Source organism: Pogoniulus pusillus, chromosome 3 (genome assembly GCF_015220805.1).
Source record: "Pogoniulus pusillus isolate bPogPus1 chromosome 3, bPogPus1.pri, whole genome shotgun sequence".
Classification (NCBI taxonomy): Eukaryota; Metazoa; Chordata; class Aves; order Piciformes; family Lybiidae; genus Pogoniulus; species Pogoniulus pusillus.
The window spans coordinates 21,950,766-21,975,929 of NC_087266.1; the positions used below are offsets into that span (position 1 = coordinate 21,950,766).

Genomic DNA, 25,164 nt, shown 5'->3' on the forward strand with positions numbered 1-25,164 from the left:
AGTAATTGTTCAAGCCGGAACTTAACCAGAACAGAGAGGTTAACACAGTAACACTTGCTGAAAGAAAAATACAGCAGTAGTATGAGTTTCTCGTGGGCTAAAAGGTATTCCAAACCACAGTTTTATCTTTCTTCTAAAATAGCAAGCATTTCAGCAGCAGAGTGTTTTCTCATTTGCAGTATCTACAGAATGTTTATAGTCCAGTTTGGGAAGTGCAGAGCTCAACATAGCACTGCTGGCTGCTCCTCTCAGAAACTGAAAGGACTAATAGAGAATTGGTCAAGGTACTGTGTAGTATGGTGAAGAAACTGATATCAGTATTACTTGTAGCTGTTTGCATGAGCTAGCTCAAGACAGATTTCACTTGCACTTTATGAAATACATCAAGTAAAAAGCTAAGCTCACAACACAAACCAGCAACAAATAAACTAAAAACAACAGCTAAGTTACATACATCTCACTTGGAGGAGAAACTTCTATTTTTGAATTCAGTATTTTTGTCACAAAATTGTTTCCAAATGAAAACAAAGAAGTCAGTTGCTTTTAGGTATATTCATACCTTTCTTCCAACTTTTCTTACATATATGCTGGTAAGTGAATTTGCTAGCAAGAACGACTGCAGAAATAAGGTTTAGGTGAACACAGTATCTCAAATTAATTTTTCATTTGCAATTAGTTATGGGCATAAACTCACTCAATTGGTCATCCAACACACAAAAAGGTACTTTAAAAGAAGTATATAAACTTAGTCAAGTAACATCAATATCCATTTACTCAAGTAAGTATTTTTCATGACTAATGTGAAAAAAGCAAAAGTTTTGGCCATTGTAAATAACAACAGAAACTGGAATAGTGGTTCAACTTCAGAGATCACTTTGCCTGAACTACTTTCTCATCTCAAATGCATAAGAGAGACATAATTCTAAGTATAGTCATAGTCAAAGTCACATTAGTGGGACAAAACCAAGCCAAATCAATGTTTAGCCATACCAGATAATTCATTTAATATTCAGGCTGTTGGGCAAGTCCATAGATACTCAAGGGAAAGATTGACACAAGCTTCACATATGTGCTAGTTTGAAGCTAGCTAGAATGTTTTGGTGAGAAGAACTAGATCATAGGCTGTGAAAGGAAAACAATGGCGATGTCTACTCCCCTCAGAGCCTTGCTGAAGAAGAAAGGAAAACATTAGATAACACTCTCACCATTTTGTCTCACTCTCTACCTTGGGCTCTGATTGAGCTGCATCTCCCTAACCTCACCTTCCATTTTGGCCTAATCCACCTTGCTTCATAACCTCTTGGCTGAACCTCTATTCTTCCTTAGGACTGGGGTAAGGTTGAAAGGGGCAGGGGGAAGGTGCAGGGGTGGTTGAGAGCCCCTCCTGGGGACTCAGGTTTCTGGGAGGGGAGTTGTGTTTTCTGTATTACCTTTTACCTTGTATATTTCTGTATATAATTGTATATACTGTAAATATCTGCTTGTATATTGTGCTAGCTGTAAATAAATAGCTTCATTTATATTCCCAGAGATGACTGAGTCTAGCCTGGGTAGCCAGTTGGGGGGTGGCCTCTTCTCCCAGGCAACCAGCAATAGAACAAGGGGACACAGTCTCAAGTTGTGCCAGGGTAGGTATAGGCTGGATGTTAGGAGGAAGTTCTTCACAGAGAGAGTGATTGGCATTGGAATGGGCTGCCCAGGGAGGTGGTGGAGGCACCGTCCCTGGAGGTGTTCAAGAAAAGCCTAGATGAGGCACTTAGTGCCATGGTCTAGTTGACTGGATAGGTCTGGGTGCTAGGTTGGACTGGATGATCTTGGAGGTCTCTTCCAACCTGGTTGATTCTATGATTCTATGCTTCTATGATTCTAAAGTGTGGGGGGTGGGGAACACCCAAACCATCACAACATACATCCTCCAAAAAACTTTAAGATACTGCTTTGACTGGTATTTTAAGTACTTTTGAAGTATGAACAAAACCAATCCCAGGTAAGTGCATGTATTTTCCTTAGAGGACTATCCTGACTTTGGGATGTTGACCTCGATTCACGTGTCTAATGGACAGAGAAACATTTTTGAGAAACACTAATGTACAATGTACTCAGGATCGGAGAGATCTTTCCTCTTTCAGTTTCTGAGTGACTAGAATTAACAGTAATTTTCACCCCTTTTCACCATGAGCATGAGGCTCAGTAACTGTTATAGCTCAGGATACCAATTATCGGGAACAAACAGAAGCCAGAACACTCAGTGGAAGCTCACTCTGTCACTTGAAGGACAAGAATTAATGAATTTTCTAAGATCAACCCTCTCCTAAAGTTTGCCCATACTTGCTTTCCAACACAGAACTGGTGGCACTCAGCTCTTGCAAAGCAGCCAATAAGCTCCTAAAAAAAAAAATAGTCATAAAAGTCCTAATATCACTTTACACACACCTTCATGCACACTGGACTGTTTAGGCAAACATTTCTAACAATCTAGGAGTATTTAATCAAGCGTGCAGGAGCACCACACCATGCTGCAATCCCAAACTTTCCTCCAGCTTCAATTAACTACAAATATTAAAGCTGCCATAATGTTCCTTCCCTCACAGTTTTCAAAGACATGAGATGAATACAGCTGTCATGAGTTGTCAGAAACAGAACAAGAGAATAAGCATTGATAATTTAGTAGGTGACAGATGAGGAAAGGCATAGGATACACATTCAGGAAGATGTAACATCCTAATTTTCTTTGGGACCAATTAATGTTAGAATTGGTTTACATACTCTTAATCAGAACTGCGGTGCCATTTTCTGTCACAAGAGCAGGGACCTTTTCCAATGAAAGCCAGCAAGACACTTCTTTGATTTAATAAATACAATTTGAACTACTGCACAGAATAATCACTTTGTCAAACACTAACGACAGCAACAATACAAGACCTAAGGGGCATAAATATTTGAGAGGTATTCCAGATGTTCATTGTGAGCGGTGTTATTAATGTCTCCTCCAAAGGATGATGGAAGACCAGAAGCAACCATTCTATGGCCACATTATAGTGTGAAGACAACTTTCTTGTGTCCTCATCTCTCTTTTTGCTACCTAGCAGATGAAGTGACACTAACAATTAGTAATAACTACTTGTCACAGGCTGGTCTTTTCCTTTCCTTCTCCCACCTCTTATTTCCACTTCATTAAAACCTTTCCCTAGCAGACACACTCGAGTCAAAGCTTATATTCATTCCAGAACATTTAGCACCTGTTCTCTGAGCGATGCTTGTGGTTTCATGTCCTCATCCCACTCATTTTGCATACTCTTTGAAAAAGCAGTACAGGTGGGAAACAGTGACCAGTCTTTGTTGTTGGAGAACTGTCCAAAGAAGATGCTTTTTCTGACCTTGTTCAGTTCTTTCCTCAGAGAGCTTATGGGTAAAGGTTAAAGAGAAAGCAAGGGAAGGTGACATCATAGTAGGAGTCTGCTACAGACCTCCTGATCAGGAAGGCAAAGCAGATGAGGCCCTTTACAAACAAATAGGAAAAGCTTCACAATCACAGGCACTGGTCCTCATGGGAGACTTCAACCACCCTGACACCTGTTGGAAGGACAACACAGCAGAGCACCAGCAATCTAAGAGGTTCCTAGCATGCACTGATAACTTCCTCCACCAAGTAGTAGAGGAACACACTAGAAAAGGTGCTATGCTGGACCTAGTCCTCACCAACACGGTGGGGCTGCTGAGTGAAGCTGAAGGGTACCCTTGGCTCCAGCAACCATGAAATAGTAGACTTTAAGATCCTCAAGGCATCAAAGAGGGTGCATAGCAGACTCACTGCTCTGGACTTCAGAAGAGCAGACTTCAACCTCTGCAGGGACCTGCTTGGCAGAGTGCTATGGGAAAAAACTCTGGAAGGAAGCAGGGGGCCAGGAAAGCTGCTCAATGTTCAAAGATGTCCTGCAGGCCCAGGAGCAATGCATCCCAAAAAAAACCCGAGGAAGGCAGGTAAGAATGCCAGGAGGCCTGCATGGATGAATAGAGAGCTCCTGGACACACTTAGATGCAAGAAAAAAAGCTACAGAGAGTGGAAGCAAGGCCAGGTAACCTGGGATGAATACAAAGAAATTGTTCATGCAACCAGAGCTCAGGTTAGGAAAGGTAAAGGACAGCTACAATTAAGTCTCGCTAGGGACATTAAGGGGAACAAGAAGAACTTCTTCAGGTATATTAATGAAAAAAGGAGGACTAGGGAGAATGTGGGACCCTTCCAGAAGGGAAATGGAGAACTGGTGACAAAGAATGTGGATAAGGCTGAGGTGCTCAATGACTTCTTTGCCTCAGTCTTGAACAGCAAGGGCTCCCACCACAATGTCCAAGTCCCAGAGGGCAGAAGTAAGGACTAGAAGAAATATCTGTCCACTATAATTGAAGATCATGTTCCTGAGCACCTAAGGAATCAGAACGTGCACAAGTCCATGGGGCCTGATGAAATCCACTCACAGGTCCTGAGGGAACCGGTGAAGTTGCTAAACCACTATCCATCACATTCAAAAGGTCATGGCAGACTGGTGAATTCCTGCTGACTGGAAAAGGGCAAAGAGCGCCCATCTTCAAGAAGGGAAAAAAGGATGACCCTGGGAACTACAAACCAGTCAGTCTCACCTCTGTGCCTGGCAAGACCATGGAGCAGATCCTCCTGAAGGCTCTGCTAAGTCAAATGGAAAACAAAGCAGAGCTGATTGGTGACAACCAGCAATGGCTTCACCAAGCCTGACAAATTTAGTGGCTTTTTATGATGAAGTCATAGCAACAGTGGACAAGGGAAGGCCAACTGAGATCATTTACCTGCACCAGTTTGTGCCACCATCACCTAAACTAAGTTAGCTGGTGAGGCCAGCCAGAACAGCACATTTTTCAGGCATAACAGCTAGCAAAACCTTGCTGATTAAATGTGCTCCTGTGGAAACAGCAGATAGTCCATAGTGGATTTCCTCAATTTCTGTTCCTAGTACTGTACCACTATGTAGATCTCTGTGATAGAGTTTACTAATATTGCAGGCTGATGAAGTCATCGTACCCTCACTGAATCTGCCACAGCTATACTGGTTTCCACCAGCACAACACAAATAGCAGGAAAAGATGAATACTGCATTGAAAAACATACATCCTGAGGGGAAGGAGGTGTTCCAGTAGAGATGGTCTTGTACAAGAAGTACAGGAAGAGTTTGGTCCAAGAAACTTCATTACCTTTAAGAAGAATGTGTACCATCATGATTCAGTGAAGCATCAGTGTATTTTCAGATGGACAGGACAGACCGACAGAATTTTCTGTACAAGCAACCACTCACAAATTGTCGTGAAATAACTCAATAAAACTTTGACTGGCCTCTGCTAGAAGTGGATCTCCAAGGAGAGTGACTACCATTTGAACACACCAGTTGATATTCTGTTTAAGAATACAAAAGTTCTGACCACTAGCTCTGATGAGTTAGACAGGGAGAACTGCCGCCTGGCAAATGTTCTTTCTTATGCTGGAAGTCCCAAACCTCTTCTACAAGGCTCTCTCAGCTGGAAGAGACTGCAGTACAAAAGCTGTGTGTGCAGACGTGTGTGGAAGAGGATCATATTTTGTTCAAACAACATAACAGCATAAGCACCTCAAGCAAGACTGGAGAAATAGCAGGGGAAAAATAAAACACAGCAACAAAGCTAAAACAACCCTCAAGCAGCCCAATGAGGGGAGCCCATAAGGGTGGTCTCACCCTTATGCCACACATCCAGAGATGCTTGTTGGGAACAGTAGTATTAAATGTAGTGATTCTACAGAATTGTCTGATTATGCTACACTGGAACATAAGCCATGGACAGGCGAGAGTGCATGAGCTCAGAAGTACTGAGTTAAGATAAAGTGGAAGGTTGGAATGACCTTAGAGAATGGTATAACAAATATAAACAAATGTAAGGCTGGAGCCTGTGGTTTTCACCTCTCTCTGCTGATTTAGATTGCTTAGACACAGTGTACGTGTTGTTGAGAGAATATGATGAATGTCTACGCCAATTAGTATGTAATTTCTAACACAAGTACGTGTAACCAATTATAGTTTAATACAATTTGTAGCCTTCTGATAAAAGGTATAAAAACACAGGTTTAGAATACAATAAACTGATTGGAATTTACTTGTGTCAAGCTTCTCCCCATCTCTTCTGATGCCTATGGCACTGTAGCCTGTGGCAGATGCTTCCTTCGTTCTGCTTACATCTATGACAGAAATTAAGGGAAGGACTACTGCTGCTGCCTGAAAATTAATTGCAAGTACTTCGGTATTTGTAAACTTCTTGGAATGATTTAACTTGTAAAACACAAGTAAATCACTTCTTCCTGATGCAGCTCTTGTTAATGTGGCATTAAAGCCATATACAAAAGCAGAGTCACTGTCACTTGCAGAAAATTTGTCCAAAACCAATACCACTACTCACTCACAAAGCAGGGCAAGTGACCGTTCTTCTGAAACAACACACACTTCAATTACAAGTATTTCCATTTGAAGACAGGCTCTTTTGCAGAGAATTAACTATGCTGCTGTAAGACACAAGGCACCCACTTCTCTGTTACTTTTACATTCAAACAGAGCTATCCACTGTACAAACTAACTATTCAGGAGGTATAAACACAACATCAACGGCCAAACTCCATGTTGTTGTTTAAAACAGTGTCACCTCTACCTAAGCCTTAACACTTGGCTGCTCTCACAAAACACCAATACAAAACAGGTTCTCTAAAGGAACATTTGAAAAGTAGAGACAGGCAATCAACAGCTCACATCTCACAAATGAAGTCATGAGTTCAATTGCCTTTCAAATATTTACTTCAACTGAAAAGTAAGTTTTCCTTGCTCTTGACATACTGACATCCCAGTCTGTGTGAGGGAAAGTAGTAAGATTTGTTAGTCTCTGGAAAAAAAACTTCTAACAAACAGGTCTTTTTCTTGAAGAATTGTTTGGTTTGATTTTGCAAGCTTCACCAAGTCACCTAATGGGTATCTTTGTCTCTGCTGTGCCAGCAGCCTTTCAGACACACTGTAACAGCACAAGATACCATCTCTTCCTCCTAATGCAAAATAGGGCCAGGTTTACTACCATTTTATTTATAAAAGGTTGCTCCTGAGAATCAAGTTCAACTACAGTTCACACCTGAAGTCCAGAAAATAAGTATACAGTGTACCTTAAACACATTTTCTTGAAGAATTCAAATATTTGAGTGGTAAATGCAGCTGAACCTCCCCAGAGCAAGTGAAAAAGCTGAAGTAAATTTGTGAAAGAGTTTTGTGCTATGTTCAAGACAGCAACACAGCTCCTCCCACAGTGGTTAAGCATAACAAAGTTTAATGACTCAGAACCCACTCCCAATTAACATTTTTGTTTGAAGACTACCTCTACTTAATTTGAAATTTCCTCTTGCTATGCCAATAAGATTTTGTAACTTTACCCTGTGACTTAAGTGCACTGTCTTATTTGACACACAAAGTATTAAGAGCAACCCAGAGCAAGAAAAATAAAGTTTTTCCTTCATCAGTATCAAGCACCTGGCAAGTAAATGGAAGGTTCCTGCAAAGCTTTAAAGGCTATTAAAGGCAATCCTCTTTCTCCCTGCAGATTTAAGACTCAGTTACTTTCATTCCTCTTTTTAAGCCTATGAGATTACATCATCTTTTTCCCTTTGATTTAGATTTTAGTGTTATTTTTCCTCCACATAGCTCCTCCATTTTTTAACTCACTAATGATTAAAGCTGCTGTTGGCTTGGTCATGAAATAATGGTAGAGGAAGTGTCTGTACTACCTGTCTCACTGAAACACAAGGCTGTTTGTTATCTTCAGTTATTTACCTACATTAATGTATTTTAATACTTGGTAATTTATGATTTTTCAGCCACCTAGGTCTTTGACCAAGCTTGTCACATATTTGAGAAATAAGCTAACAAACTGCCTTAGAAGAATCTCTACCAAAGTATTGTGCTAGTTCCCTCAGTATCTGTTAAGTTCCCCACAAACACAACAGCCTAACTGCATCATGTCATTTTGCTTCCTGGGCTCAGAAAGCACCAAGTCCCCAAGGTAAATTGCACAAAGAAGTGAATGCTAACCTTATTGGTGCATCAGCTGAGCCTGCAGTATTCAAGAGAAGATTGCTGCATTTGTGGGAGCTCCCTCTTGTAAAACACTGTTGTTCACTCCCATGACACTGCTACCAAAGTGAGACCTTCTATCAGAAGGTTTCCTCAAAGCCTTCTCTTCTCCAGGCTGAAGAGCCCCAACTCTCATAGCCTGTCCTCACAGCAGAGGTGCTCCAGCCCTCTGATCACCTTTGTGGCTCTCCTCTGCACTCGCTCCAACAACTTCATATCCTTGTGTTGGGAGCTCCAGAAATGTACGCAGTACTCCAGGTGGGGTCTGACAAGAGCAGAGTAAAGGGAGAGAAACACCTCCCTTACCCTGCTGGCCACACTTCTCTTGATGCAGTCCAGGACACAGCTGGCTATCTCGGCTTCATGTGCACACTGCCAGCTCATATTGAGCTTTTCATCAACCCAGACCTCCAGGTCCCTTTCCTCAGGGCTGCTCTCCAGCCATTCTCCACCCAGCCTGGAGTTGTGCTTGGGATTGCACCAACCCAGGTGCAGGACCTTACACTTGGCCTTGTTGAATGTCATGAGGTTGGCCAGGGCTCATCTCTCCAGCCTGTCCAGGTCCTCTGGATGGCATCCCTGCCCTCTAGCAAGTTGGCTGTGCCACACAGCTTGGTGTCATCTGCAAACTTGCTGAGGGTGCACTCAATTTCTCTGTCCATATCACTGACTAAGATGTTAAACAGCACCGGTCCCTGAGGGACACCACTTGTCACTGGTCTCCAGGTGGACACTGTGCCGTTGAACACCACTCTCTGTGTGCGATCAACCAGCCAATTCCTTATCCAGCAGTGCTTCACCCATCAAGTCTGTGTTTTTCCAGTTCAGTGACCAGGATGTCATGTGAGACAGAGTCAAATGTCATATGGAAATCAGCTAGTCCACAGCTCTGACTACAACTGGATCAGCTAGAGCTAGTTATCCAGCACTATCACGTCCAGTTTGGTCTTCCTTTTCTCTAAAAGCACACAACTTCTCTGGGAAACCTACTCCAGTGTTGGACCACACTTACAGTAAAATAGTGGGAGCTTCCCATGTTCAGACAGACATCCACGTTTTAATTTGTCTGCTACATCTTGTCCCGTCACTGAGCACTACAAAGAAAAGCCTGACTCACTCTCCTTCAGTCACTCTTACTACATACTCATACAAATTGAGAAATGTCACTCCGAGCCCTCTCTTCTCTAGGCTGAACACTCCCCAGTACTCTCAGCCTCTCCTCATTGGAAAGATGCTCCAGTCCCTTAATTTTCTCAGTGTCCCTGCACCGGACTCTTCCAATTAAACCTGTTGGTATCTTACATTGTGGATCCCAAAACTGAACATAGCACTCCAGATATACTCTCACCAGTGCTAAGTAGATAAAGATCACCTTTCTTCACTTCCTCTATCAACGCTCCTCATATTGTAGTCCAGGATAGTGGTGGTTGCTTTTTTTAATTATTTTTTTTGCTGCTAGGGTGCTTTGGTGATTCAGTTTGTCCACCAGGACTCCAAGATCTTGCACAACAAAGCTGCTTTCTTGCCTGGCAACGCCCTGCATTTACTGGTGCACTAGGCTGTAACTCCCCAGGCACAGGACTTTTCATTTCCCATTCACTGGAACAGGCTATCCAGAGAGGGTCTGGAATCTGTCTCTGGAAGCATTCAAAACCCAGCTGGGTATGTTTCTGTGTGATTTACTCTAAATGATCCTGCTCTACTGGCAGCAGAGGATGTGGACTAGTTGATCTTCAGAGGCCCTTTCCAACTCTGCTACTCTGCAATTCTTGAGCTTCACTCTGCTTAACTCCTCAGCCTGACCAATGCCTCTCAGAATGGCAGCACAACCTTTTAGTGTATCCTTCTGATTTTGCACCATCTATAAACCTGTTAAGGGCATACATCCTCTGATGGTCAAGTTGTTCATGTAGACATAAGACAGCACTGGCTCCAATATTGAACTCTGCAGTACACCAGTCCAAGAGTCCCAACACTTGGAAAGACACTAGTCAGAGATGAAAACTGCTGAACGAGTTCATCTGCTTCAGATGCATGGACTGCAATTGCTTTTGCCATGCAGTATTCACGTGTGCACATATACAAATGAAGATGTGGAAACATTGTACTATTGTCTTCTAGGCTTACTTACAGTGAGACCACAACACAGGCTTTGCTTCTAAAATACAGATGAGACTTCTCATCTATCTAAACCAACAACCCCTTCTAGGTCACAGTGATCCTCAAACACACACATACAGACACACAATCCTCAAAGTTACACCATCTTTCAACATTAAAAATCATGCAGCCTTTCCATTACAGAAGTACATCAGATGATTGGTTACCCTCCCTGAAGGTAAGCTCTACTGCTTCACTGTAGAGCATCCTGTAAGACAGAAAACTAAAATCTTAAATTTTGTTGGCTTGTCAACCTTACAAACACTTCTGCATATCTGTGATATGACAGGTACCTCTCTACAGTCCCCCTTTACTCCTCCCAGCAAAGCCTCTTGGAAATAGTTCCAGAGCAAAGACACCTATTATATTACCAAGTAGCTCACCACTCCTGAAGCAGCTTGCCTCCTCTTGAAGATCATACTATTCGTCCTACTATTGTATCTCCCATGAGCATGGAAGCATGATAGAAAAGTTAACATGGGCTTTGTGCCCATTTTGTTACCCTAAGGAGTCCAGTAATTTCTTACCTGCAACAAATGACTGCTTTACAGGAGAGTGCCAAGTCCAGAAAGCTCTGCCTGACTTCAAATGAAAGGGCATACTTCAGTGTGTGGCCATCAATAATCAGAGCAATATCATTTTCCTTGCCCAGCGACTCCCCTAGACTGGTACAATGTTGAGTCAGAGAGGCTCTTGTTGCCTGAAGAAAAAAAGAGAAAGAAAGAGAAAATAAATACCATGTCTCTTCCTAATACAAGAAGTGCATCTGAGCTACAGCAAGCCATCTCTGGATCATGCAGCACAACACAGCATAACTGCACTGGAACTAGAACTAATGCGAGTCAGTGTTTTAACAGGACCTCATGCAGAGGTATCAAGTTGGGTCACAAATTAGCAAAAGATGCATCAAGTTGCCTTGGAACACATACCTTGTTTCAGCACAAATTCTGGCAACTCCATTACATGCTTCTGCATGGCATGTATCCGTGGCAGTTGCAACACATCCCTTTTGACTGTAAGGTAGATATAACCTAACACCTTTCATGGCTTTTGACACCATGCAAAGTATTACGATTTATTCAAACACTATTGCCTACCCTAAAAACATTTTCATTGACAGCTGCTGCTAGGAAAAAAAAATATATCAAGTGTTCATGTTTCACTGTCACCTCAAATATTTCAGCCTTTCTACTGCAGTGAAATGCTGGCTTAATGCTGAAACAGCTAACAAAAAACTTGCCATTCTGTTGATTTAATTTTTTTCTGCAGAAGTTTTTAACCACAAAATGATGTCAATGACCTTTAACTGTTTTCCTTTATTTACTACCAGCTCAAATATGAATAATGTTGTTTCACAAAAATACACTAGTTTCCCAAATTAAATAATTAGTTCATTTAAAAAATGTTTTCCATACTTAATGCCGAGTGAACTTGATCTGACTTCTGTCAAGACACAGGCAGCCACCACAGTACACATAGCACCAAGACTGAGAGTGTACTGTGGTGGTTGGAGGCTACACATTTTTTTCTTGCCTTGAATCATGTTTCTCATACAAATAAACATGCATACTTCTCAGGGTTCTGACATGTATGTAGAACTACAAAACATAGCAGCACTTTCAGCCACCTGCTGTATGAAGTTCTGAAATCTGCATAGATCCATTTTATGCAAATAAAGCAAATAAAAGATTGATTGCCATTCAATCAAACCACAACAGGTCCATGGCCAAAAACAACCTGCTAAGAATGCATAGAAGAATATGGCAAGCATCTATCTACCAGCACTCTGAAAAAAGCCTCTGGGCCCTGTCAACCAGCAGCTCAGGAACCTCCTGAGCCAGGTGTAGGGCCAGTAAAGGGTGAGCCCTTGATCCTTACTTAGCATTAAGAACTATGGGAAGGGGATCAAAAAGCTATCAAGGGAAGAGTGTTCACCTCTTCTCTAAAGCAGCATGCAGAATAGCATGTAGGTAAGGAAGAAATCCTGAGAAACATGAGCAATTAATTTGAAGTGGTGAAGAAGCTGAGGACATTTACAAGAAACAGCATTACCACGCTGAGGGCACGAATTACACAGCCAGAATGACTGAACTTTCCTGAGCTAAACAGGTCAGAGAAGAAATCAGGCCCCTTTCACACAAAGACAGAAGGAAGAAGAGGGGAGGTTGTGTTGCAATTTATTTTCTCTCACCATACTCATTGTATGGCAGTCAAAACAAGTGTCCTCATTCACTAAGAAACTAGCCCCAGACTGGAAGTAAATTTACGTGCAAAGTCAATGAGCATGACAGAGTGAACAATTAAAGCATTTCAAACAGATTACATTTTGCTCCTTCTTCATCAAAGAATGACTTTTTCATTCCCTGCTTCCCTGTTAACACTGTGAGGACTTAGCTTTATGACTTCATGGCATGCTTTATTTACACTGTATCTAAAAATATAACACATGCTTACGCTGTGTTTAAAATCTGTGTTTGAACTGTTACACTGTTTAAGCACTGACTGTGCTTAAACCATTACAGACTGGTACTTGGAAAACAAGGGCAGATCCTGAAGGAAGAAAGCTGCTTTACCTAGTTCAGCACTACTACGCAGTGAAAACATTCCCAGGAATGTCAAGGATGGTAGAAGAGATTTGTGACACTACCTGAACTGTATAACGGAATTTAAACCCAAAATAATTTTCTCTACTGCTTTCTCTTAGTCTTGCTCAAATGTTTTCTTTGCTCTCCAACACAGAATTATCCTCTGTCCTTCTCCCAGAACTACTCACAGGCTGAAAAACTCCTTTATTTGAAACCAAGGGAGACAGGCCCTGCTGTCTAATCCTTCTGACACTTCAAAGGAAACTCCCTAATTTTCCTGTTGCATCTTCACATGACCCTAAGGAAGGTGAAGGTTTAGGGCCCAACCATCCCCTTCCCACCCAAAGCAGAGAAACATCTATCAGTAAGGGATGGAAGATTACTTAATGTCCATCAGCTATTGCCCAAAATAAGTCACATGTCAACAAGAAGACTTACAGGAGATGATGTTTCTTATTGATGAGATTCTTAGTCTCTCCATAGCTTAATCACAGCTATGCACACGCTTCAAGCACAGTTCATGCCCTGGTCACTGATCTTACTCATCTTCCATACAAGATCTCACAGAATTAGTAACAGGTTTAATATCTCAAAAAGCTTTAAAGCAGGCATCTCATTCAAAGGGCGGTATGTAAAGCTCTCGATACACTCTACTATACGCATGCTGAACTTACAACCTAACAGCTTATACAGTAAAAAAAGAACTCATTATTTTCCTCTTTTTCCTCAACTATTTACAAATGCCACGATTTAAAAAATAAAAACTACTGCTCCTGCAGATCAGTGCAATTAGCCAAAAGAAAATAGGCCTAAATCTCACTGTCTGTAAAATAATGACTTCTCAAGGAAGCAGAGGACATTCGGAAATAATGGCAAACTATATCCTTCCATGGGCAACTCATTACTGGTAACTAAAGAACTCTGCTTTGATACCTACCTTTTACTCTGTTTGACATCAAGGGGTATGATGTTTCTTCTTTCAATCATGCCAAGCAAGAACAAATCAATCTGCAGCTAGAACAAGCATGATGGAGCAGAAAGCAACAGCAGTTCTAAGGAAGTACTTGTATTAACTTCAGCCTGTGGAATACTCCTGTCATTTTTACTGAGTGCCCATCAAGAGTGAATGAAAACTTCGTCAGGAGTTCTGACAAATAAAACATTACAGAAATAAAACCTAACAAGCACTTCACTTATGCATAATCATCTTGGGGTTTCCTCACTCAAGATTTCTTTTAGACACACATGGCATCCAGCTGCTGAGGAAACCTTGGAGAGTCACCTGCCAAGCAGACCTTATTGTAGTGGCTTATTGGATAAAGTCCCAAATATTAAAAATAAAGATGCAGTTTTACTTAAGGGCTGAAAGTGCACCAATGGAGAAGTTCTGTTTAGTAGCCTTGATTCAATGGGCTATTCAAATAAACATGAACACTTCATTAGCCAGTAGAGGACCATGTGCACACTCTTAAACTGTCTGTTGAATCAAAACATTACCAGTTTAATCAGAGCTCCCCAGGGTCTAAAGAACTGATTCACAGAAGACCGTGAAGTAAATCAAAGCTTCAGACCACAAAGAGTAAAAAAACATCAGTTGGATTGCAAAAAGTAAACCACAGACCTCAAACTAAGGAAGCTAAGGAAATTTGGTTTTCATTTATTTGTATTCTACTTCTGCACATTTCACGTGTTTGGAGGAGCTGATTCTAAACATATCAACAATTCTGACTCACTAAAATGCATTGAAGAGATCTCAGCACTTGAGTTAAACTCAAAACATGTTGGCATATTCCACAATAAACCTACTGCATCTGCTTTTTCCTGCTTAATTTCTCATTTTCATTTTAACAAACCACAATCACAAATACAAATCCTGAGCAGTGCATTTACTTGCATTACTTCAATTTTCAGATTTTACTATTCTATTGTGCATAGTTCCCATCCATTCACACTATTATAAATCTCCACAGCAGAGTATAATTTGTTGACAGGCATAAAACAAAACCATCCTGAAGCAGAGGCTGCGAGGTCTTCTCTCTGGACTGCACTCTGAAGATTTTAACAAAGCTTCTATAGCACGTTTGTCTAAGTCTCACTTTCTAAAGTCTGAGAGAAACACTCTACTATACCCAGATTTCTATTTAAATAACAAAGTTGATAACCAAATTCTGATTATTTCCCAGACTATCACTTTTTAGTTTAACAAAGCAAATATTACTCATTTTTACATGACACTGAGAGTTAATTTGAAGTTCATGAGGTGAGAGTTAATCCAAAATCTGATTTCACTGGAAACAATACTTGACTCTTGATACTATAATAAAAACATTTCAAACATTACTAGATAGGCTCTATTTAAAAACTGGTATTAAGGGGGAGTTGTGTTTGTGTGCTTTAGGGTGGTTTGGGTTTTTTGTTTGTGGGAGCTTTTTGTTCAGCTTTTGTTGTTTAACAGCAGCACATTTTAGAGCCCATTTCCTACCAGAGAACTCGCTAAGTTTGCTCGCTACATTAAGAAAACGTTAGTGTGTGAGGCCATTTGGTATCTAGCACAGAACAAAGGTATCAAACACTGAACTAGAAGTGAGCCAGTATTACTTACAAAAACTTCAGGTGCAAAAGACTATCATGGTAACAGCCACTCTCTGAATTTCTTACAAGCAAGCTGACACCCAGAGAAGAACTGCACAATTCATACTGATTATTTGCTCCAAATTTCTTCTTCCTCTTTCTCCTCTGCTTTTCCCTGAAAAGGCTCACAAAGCCACTGAGATGATAGCAGGAGAAAGAAATGAAGCTTAATTTTCACGTTTCAAAAGTCAAACAAGGGAAAAAAAGTCTTGGGAAAAAATGTAAGTAATACCAAATAGGCTCTTCAGTTGAAGAGAACTACTCCCCCATGTATCTGTGACCTCTGAGACACAGACAAAAAGCCCACATCAGACTTAATTTCCTGTCACCTCAGACATCTGTATTTCATGCACCCTTCTTATATCACCCTTCCTCCATCTCAAAAGGGCTAAAATGTTACTCAAAGTACATCCTCCTGCACTAAGAGTTGTCAAACACTTAATTAGTTCACCTGTAAATGATGTCAACTGCATATATTCCTTTTTGCTTTATTTATTCTAGTTTTAGGCAATACTGTTAGCTACAGCAGTTTACCTTAGTTTAGGGAGCAAGACAGATGCTCTTTCACCCTTTTCAGAGTAAACACTCCACACCAGATTGGAAAGAACTGTAAGCTTAAATGAAAGTACTAAATACTACAGTAAAAAGTATACAAAATACACAAAATCCATAGTCCACTTCAGCCACGACTCTCAAAAAAACCTCCTTAGTCCAAAGCTTCCCATCACCTTCCTCTAAACCAGGCCTCAAATCCCACCCCCCACCATGCCTCTCTAACCCCCCATACAAAAAACAAGTGACAGAGTTCAAACTCAGCTGGCCAGCTCCAGGCCTCACAAGGCCTCTCTCCTCGGCATAGCAAAGACAAGGGAGCTCGCATCACCAGGAAGGGAGCAGAGAGTGAAGGGCACTGAACAGCCTCTGCTCTTCACTTATAAGCCAGAGATGCAGGCATTCTGGGAATGAAATAAGGAAAGAGCATAGAATCAACCAGGTTGGAAGACACCTCCAAGATCATCCAGGCCAACCTAGCACCCAGCCCTAGCCAGTCAACTAGACCATGGCACTAAGTGCCTCAGCCAGGTTTTTTCTGAATACTTCCAGGGGCAGCAGCTCCACCACCTCCCTGGGCAGCCCATTCCAATGCCAATCACTCTCTCTGTGAAGAACTTCCTCCTAACATCCAGCCTATACTTCCCCCGGCACAACTTGAGACTGTGTCCCCTTGTTCTGTTGATGGTTGTCTGGGAGAAGAGACTGTGGTCCCTTCAGGCAGTTGTAGACAGCAATGAGGTGACCCCTGAGCCCCCTCTTCTCCAGGCTAAACACCCCCAGCTCCCTCAGCCTCTCCTCATAGGGTTTGTGTTCCAGGCTCCTCACCAGCTTTGTTGCCCTTCTCTGGACACATTCCAGCACCTCAACATCTCTCTTGAATTGAGGAGCCCAGAACTGGACACAGTACTCAAGGTGTGGCCTGAGCAATGCTGAGTACAGGGGAAGAATAACCTCCCTTGTCCTACTGGCCACACTGTTCCTGATGCAGGCCAGGTTGCCATTGGCTCTCTTGGCCACCCAGGCACACTGCTGGCTCATCTTCAGCCTACTATCTAGCAGTACCCCCAGGTCCCTTTCTTCCTAACTGCACTCCAGCAGCATTTTCTGGTCCACCTCCTGGACCTATCTAGCTTTTGGAGCTCTGTACTCTGTGGCTTAAGACATGCTCATTTCTTAAACCCATGACATAGTTCAAAGATTTTTCCAGTGTAACTTCTCCCACCATGCTACAACTCACTTCCAAACCACTAAATCCACTAGAATATAGAAACTACACCATTTGGCTAACTCACTGCTCTGGAGTACACTGAAATGCCAGCTCAATCTGCTTTACCAGTTCAAGGATTTAGTTTGTATGATTTCTGCTGTTTCCTTCCCACACACCGATAAGACAAAGAGTCATATATAACAATAGCCTTACTGTGCTAAAAAGTGGTTTCAAGTCAAAATGCCAGCCATGCCCCCTGCCCACCAGCATTAAATGAAAATTATTCCAAAAAGGACTTAAGTAAAAACTCTGTTGCCTAACCCCCACTGAAGATAACATTTACAGCCTTACTTCAAGGAAGTTTTTTCCACTCTATCTTAATGGCTACATAGAAGCTTGACCCCATGTTTGGTGAAGTCTTGTACTTCAAACTGTCTGGCTGCTGCACCTCAGGGACTGGAAGGACATCTGACAGGAGCAAACTTACAGAAGAATTGGGATAATGAATACAAATGTAAGACAAGCCAATGTTTGAACCAGAGCTGGTGAAACATGGTACAGGTATTTAGATAAACACCTGCTGGGCAGAAGAGTCACCCCAAGTGCTTTCTACAATAAATAGCACATGTGCAAGTGCTAACCCTGAAACCTCTCTAGAAACTAAGGAAAAAATACCACTTCATTTCCAGCAGAGATTCTCACTTTTGCCAGTCTTCCAAATTTTGCACCAAACTTGACTAGGACAAATAACTTCAGTTTCTGAAAGCTGTCAAGCAACATCCAAATGCCTGATTATAAACAAGGGTACAAAGTATCTTGCCACAAAGCCTCACAAAGGCACAGAAAGAGGCAGGCTACAGAACTTACTGGTCAGGTTCTTCTGCTCCCCCTTTTTCTACTTCCTACAACTGATCAGTCTTTTAACAGCTAACTAACTACGGTGTACTTCCAGAGTTAGATTGTGGATGCAAATGAAAATGCAAATAAAGTAGTATTTGTTAGTGTGCAAGTTAGAAGCAAGCTGGGATGTTTTGGTAACAGAACTAGGTAACGGGCAGTGAAATGAAAACAATTGATGTCAACTTCTCTCACAGTCTCGCTGAGAGCTCTGGGAAGAAGAAGAAAACTTTCTCCATTTTGTTTCTCACTCTTGCTTTTGCCTTAGACCTGGTCACATCTCATTAACCTTGCTCCTACTAACCCTGCTCCCTAACCTCTTGGCTGCACCTCTTTTCTTCCTGAGAACTGGGGTAAGGTTGAGAGGGCCGGGGGGAGGTGTTGGGGTGGTTTGAGAGCCCCTCCTGGGGACTCAGGTTTCTGGGAGGGGAGTTGTGCTTTTGTATTGTTTATCCTTTGTATATTTCTGTATATAATTGTATATAACTGTATATATTGTAAATAGCTGCTTGTAAATTCTGCTAGCTGTAAATAAATTGCTTCATCTATATTCCCAGGGTCCATCTGAGTTAGCTGGGGCAAATACAAAGTGTGGGGGGGCGGGTAAGAGCCCAAACCATCACAGTTAGGTGCACTGTGTTGAACTGCTTATGTAGAATTGACCCAAACCCCATTGTTTACAGCCAATTAAATGGAAACTCAAAAATCAGTAGACTTAGAAATATTTAGTTTTTAGTAAGTATGCATCAACTGTACACTAACATGGACCTCCACTTTCAGACAAACATTTGCAGACTGTCTCTATGACAAGGATGTTCTTTAGGACACCCACAAAACTACTTTGTCCTTCTACCCTTGAACTTGTGTCACAATACCAAAAACCCAGTCTACAAACATGACAGTAGTGTGGGCATTAACTTAACTACACAGTGCAACAGATCAGGCTATAATTCTCTGTCATAATTTCTTCCCTTTTTCCTTCTTCAGCATAACACTTAATACTTATCAAGCTTCTGACACATCTACCTCTTTTCTGTTCCCCATCTTGTGTTTGCACAGTTGAGCACTCCTGTACAACACAATCTCGCCTCTTCCCCTTTTTTTTTTCCTACAGCTTCTGTCAGAAGAAATAAGGATAAAGTACCAGGAAAAGCAGGAACACACGATCAGGTGCTCATACAAGTTCCAAAATTCCCAGAGACCTTTTAAGTGTCCAAAGGAGCAGCAGTAATGTTGGGATGTATGAGCTAAGGGATTAGGCAGAAAAGCCAAGAGGAGAAACTAGACTGAAATGGTTCCTGAAAAAGAAATTTATGTACCAAAATATCCCAGCAATACATAACAAGACAAACTACACAGCTTCATATGAAAACTCTCCACATGTAAAGTTCTTGTAAAGGCAAAATCGGCAGAGAGAGTTTTGTTTATTAACTGCCAAAAAAACAGCACTATGAAGAGATGTCTCTGAAAATCACATCTAGAACCTCTATTTAAGCATCCATTCACTCCCTAGCTTTACAGAAAGAACACAATATAAGGATTCTCTCCATCTGGATACTGCAACTGTGAATATATCACTACTTCACATTTTAAAAGAAATACTAGGAGCATCTCTAAGTTCAGAAAGCCTTGAATGTTTTGAACTACATGATTCACTTGAAACCCAAGCAAAATCACCCAGTAAACAAATCATAGGAGAAGACCAGATCTGAAGCCACAACCTTTGATTTACTCTTTCCAGTAAGATAAAAAAAAAGAAACAAATAAAAAACCTCCACAATACACCCATGGATAGCTGTTGCTCAGTATTACTAGGGTGCTCCAGAGAGAACAGAGACACACACTATAGGAGCACTCCAATAACACTTTACACTGATAAACATTAACTTGATCTTGGAAATTCCAATTGATTACTTCACTGCTTAAAAGCAATACTCCAAGGACTGAAAAGTACAGCAAAGTGCCCCATATTCCCTCTCCAATATAAAATAAACATGATCTGGACAAAACTTCAGCCTGAACTAGTTATAAGACATTTGATCCCAGATTACCCTGACAGGAGTGCCAAAATTGTTTAATATTCTCAAAGCCTGGTGATAATATGAGCACGTATAGAAAACAGCTGGGAAGCACTTAACTCTACACCATTCCTGCAGGTACCATATAGAAAACCCTTAGTTTCAAAACTATTCACAGAAAGATTCCTCAAGAAAACCCTTGGATGTTTCAGTTTAACTCCATGTGTTATAATTTCTCCAGATGATGTTATTCTGGTCATGATCTGCCTTCCAACAATAGTTTGTAGAAGTTTATCAAGAAACATCTATATTTCTCTTACTACAGTATTTAATAAGTTCTGATAGCACAATCACACACAAACAACTCCAGCAATATGTCATCCCTTCATCCATACCTAGTTACATGACACTGAATTCAACACGATGTTTAAAGAACTGCAACATAAAACATCAGGCAAATATTGTTATACAGCATGTGTGAGTATCACTCACAATGTGAGGTAACAGAGTAAGCACCCCTTCCTAAAACATGTCAGTCAAATGACTGTCACTGATCCTATGCAGCAATATTTGCTTATTTAACAATGCCATGATTCTGCTGGACGTACATGGTCTCCGACCATGCCAAGAAAAACATATGAAGAACCCAGAGATATCAGATGGCCTCACTCAGGTCATTTTCATAGCTTTGAATCTAACATCAACCTGAAATTCCATCACAGTAAGCAAAGTAATCTAAAACATCTACATACAAAGAGCCCTTAATTCGCGTAGCAAGTCTCAGGTTATCACATATAGAGACCAAATCCAGCCTTCAAAAACTTAAACAGATCATATCAGTACTTTTATGTCTCTACTGGCAGCTGAAAGTCCAAATAAATGAAGCCTTCAAGAGCTGTAGCAAGTGCAGTATATAATTATTCAGGGATGCTTTCATTTCTGTAACAAACTGATTATGTACTTGATAAATTGGGAAGAAACCACACCCTGAAGGAACCTCTGTCTTGTCAGTAGAAAATTTATCTCCAAGCACATTCCAATGTAGTGTAAATCATTTCTGCTTTAAAAGCAGAAACGAAACAGATCTCTCATAAGCTTTGTCTGATCACAGAAGAACCATCTCCAAATATGTCCGTCAGAACCTCTCAAATACACGTTCTGCATAAGCATTGCAGTGCAGGTCCAAAATCACTGCAAAGGTCAGCACTGAACAGCTGACCACTTCAGAAGTACAAGGCTAAATATTCAAGCCAAACTTAAAGCAGAATGTCAGATGGTTGCATGCTAAACTTAAGGCTCTCAGTGAAGAAAAGTGGTGTCTTTAATAAAGACTATGTATGAAGTCACTCTGCAACCCATGAGGTAGATGGGTGCTCAGCGGTGAGTGAGAGACTTTTTCCAGATTAAAAGGTAAAAATCAGTTTGTTCAAGATTCCAGTAACCAGTCACCTCACATCTTGCAGACTACCATGGCAGTGCATGCTGCCAGAAGTGATGGGCCTGGCATTTTTGCAGGTGTTATTGCAAAAGGCTATTTCCTGCAGCATTATTTTGTCCTCAGATTAGAGAGGCACTGATTATGGGAGTGGCATCTACAAAATACCAATCTTCATTGCAAACCCTCACTAAAATACTGTATTTATTTCTGAAAAAAAGAGCAAGTGACAAGTCTCCACATTATCAGTCCGAAAAAGCGACATTTACTGCAACATAGTTGCCAAAGGCGTCACCACAAAAGCCATGAGCCTTTTGAAACCATTATTTGAGCTCTGAGAACAAAGCTTGCAGCAAAAGACAACTGCAGAACAACTTGCTGTCAAAACGACAATCCATCACCAAATGTTTGTCAGAAGTTATGAAGGACCATATCTGCTTTACTCCAGTTTGACATTACATTTTAGGATTTCTAACTTCCCTGAGAATACCTGCTTCTTGCTGAAGACTTACAATTTCAAATCTTATACCTACACTCCTGGATTAGGCTCATTAGCTGATCCTCTTTCACTTCAGAAGTGCTTTACGTATGACAAAATCTTTGTTGCTTTCAACACCTATCAGGTGTTTGACCATGAAACAGTTTATGCTACACACAAGATAACCTAGATCTCATGCTACAAAAAATGGCAAGAAAGAAATGCTTGTTCTGGACACTAACGCCAATTGTGTAATTATTGAAAGCAACTGCACTTTGCCAAGAGGAAGCAGTCTGTTAGTTTTATTAACAAGCAAGAATGCCTCAATAACTGTGTATTTTGCTATTTTAACTTTATTAAATTCATTCAACAGAATAGGCTTTTTGTTTTATTTCTTTCTACTTTTGTCAAACAAGTCCCAGTATAACAGCCCAGTTTTTCAGAATAAAGAACCTCTTTCCTGGTAAGTAATTGCCCAAAGATAGAAGCCAATCTTTCATCTCACTAGGTAAATCTTCAGATCAGGAAGACACCACTTTTGCTTTAGGTCATGAAGACATAAGATTGTATTACAGTGTCTTAACCACATGCTTCTGTGTTTTAAGTTGTTAGCACACTCAGCACACTGCTAAGGAGAATTCAACCAAAAGTGACAGTAGTGTGTGGACACACAAAGCAATATGTATGTGTATTACTGCTATTACAACACCCTACCAGATCACAGAATCAACCAGGTTGGAAGTGACCTCCAAGATCATCCAGTCCAACCTAGCACCCAGCCCTAGTCAGTCAACTAGACCATGGCACTAAATGCCTCAGCCAGGCTTTTCTTCAACACCTCCAGGGATGGTGACTCCACCACCTCCCTGGGCAGCCCATTCCAATGCCAATCACTCTCTCTGGCAAGAACTTCCTCCTAACATCCAGCCTATACTTCCCCTAGCACAACCTGAGACTAAAATATAATCACTGTGATTCAGTGAGACAAGAACAACTTTTCCTGAAAGGGAGACAGAAAGAATAACCAACAATGGAGAGTAAACTGAACTGTCAGGGCTTTAGCATCACTAGTAAGTGAGGAATCCATGTTTACAAACATATGAAAGACTGAAACTATATTGACTGAATGACAGAAACTGCCTTTCCTCTCAAATGATGATGTACAATCCAGGGAACACATAGCATTGAACAGATGGATTTGTACAAGACAAGACTGCCTCAAAACTATTTATCATGCTGTCATACCTTGCCAATAGAGACATAAGTATGTTCCAAAACTAGCATTTACTAAAGTTCATTGTCATATTACATTTGCAGCCTGGAATATAATAAGTTTTGGCTTTAGCTTTTCATAAAGGTAACATCAATCTCTAAGGCATCAAAATAAGTTGCAAGGACAGAATTTTCCTCTTCCTTAAAAATAATTTTTTTAACAGGGCTAGAGAAAGCCAAAGCTTCAATTATTTTTAGTTCTCCACTCTGTTTCCTCTCCAAAATACCCCTTAAAAAATAAATCACTACTAGTATCTGTGTAGTTAATAGCTCAGTTGCATGCTCGTGTAAGTAACAGAGGCCATACCACTGTCAAGAGTTCATAGACAGAGTTATCCCAGTACTTCAGTGAAAGGAAATTGCTTTGAGCATTAAGCCAAGCAGCAAAACTACAAACTCAAAGCTACTCAAGATATGCAACAAGCCACACATGCAACAAGCCAACCTGTCATATTAGTCATCCTTCCAAGTGTTTGTGTACTATCAAATCTGTTTCACCAAGTGAAGCAGAGAAAGTTCCAGAGCGACTGATTAGCACAGGCAAGCTCTGCAATAAAACTGGCTTTTAAGAAGCAGATCACATTTAACTCAAGCTGTTTTCTTGAAACCCTGGTTTTGATTTAGCCACAATACAGTTACCAAACAGAAACATAAGAGAACTTGCACTTGTTGAAATATCCTTTGAAATTTTACTTCTGCCTTTAAAGCATGAGAAGAATGAGAAGTTACTCACGCTCCTTGGACTATATATTCTTTTTTAACCAAGGTTGACTAGGCAATAAAGCAACACACAAAGGTGCTTTCAGAAGCGTCTGACACAAGCTGTACTCCCATGACCATACATCTTTCCCAACAGCCTCTTGAAAACGAGAAACATGCCCATTTGTTGACTGTTCCCATCAATTGGCATTGCTGTAAGGACTCATGAGCACATTTACAGTTCCAGAACATCACTGACTCATTATAGAATTAGTTCAGGCTTCCAGCCCTTTGGCAGCTGCCCGAGAGCAAGCAAGGTTTAACAGGCTACCCTGGCCACTTCTTTCCTGGCCTCAGTCCCACCAGTGCTCTCTCGAAGACCTCTAAGGAAACAAAGCCCAGCAAGCAGGCAGTCAGGCAACATTCTCCTGTCTGAGCTAGCCCCTTTGGCCAGCAACAAACAGGAAAAGATGACACTGGAGTGTGACAATGTTTGTGTTTCAGACAAAGAAGTGGCCAAATTGCTCCACAATGCTCACACAAAGGTTGAGAAACATCCTGAGCAAGCAAAGCTTGCCCTGAAGGACAAGACTGGACAATCCTTCACCTGGGAAACAGACTGTCAGAGGAAGAATCAGAGAAGAGAAAGCTGGAACCGCAAAAACGTGGGAAACAGGATTTCCCTCATGCCTCTAAACTAAAATTAAGAGCTCTACAGATCAGCATTCAAGGAATGGACAGCAACAGAACTAAAAATGTTAACCTTGGATTATAGTTTTCTAAACCCATCAACTACAGTGTTAAAGTAGAAGCATACACTAGGGTGGAAGAGAAGTACTATTGGGTTAAACATGCAAGATGCTAAGAAGTATGCCTGTTAATGGGCTGTCATCTTTACTATCTGAACACTTGCTAGTTCGAATAACTCAATTTAAGGAAAGTGACAAGAGGGATACCCATAACACTGACATGGATAGTAGAACGAAAAACAAACACCCAAGTAGTTAGCATTACACTCAAATACCAGAAATCCAGATAGCTATAAACCGATTTTGCAGAGTTTTGACC

At 41.1% G+C, this 25,164-nt stretch overlaps 1 protein-coding gene across 4 annotated transcripts in view; it reads right to left on the reverse strand.

The window, feature by feature from the left end:
- ATP8A2 (ATPase phospholipid transporting 8A2) overlaps positions 1 to 25,164 on the reverse strand; it is a 377,320-nt gene that overhangs the window by 227,551 nt on the left and 124,605 nt on the right. For all 4 annotated transcript variants that reach the window (XM_064172175.1, XM_064172155.1, XM_064172165.1 and 1 more), the window contains one exon: positions 10,847 to 11,019. In XM_064172175.1, coding sequence (XP_064028245.1) covers positions 10,847 to 11,019 — 173 coding nt within the window. The remainder of the gene's footprint in view (positions 1 to 10,846; positions 11,020 to 25,164) is intronic.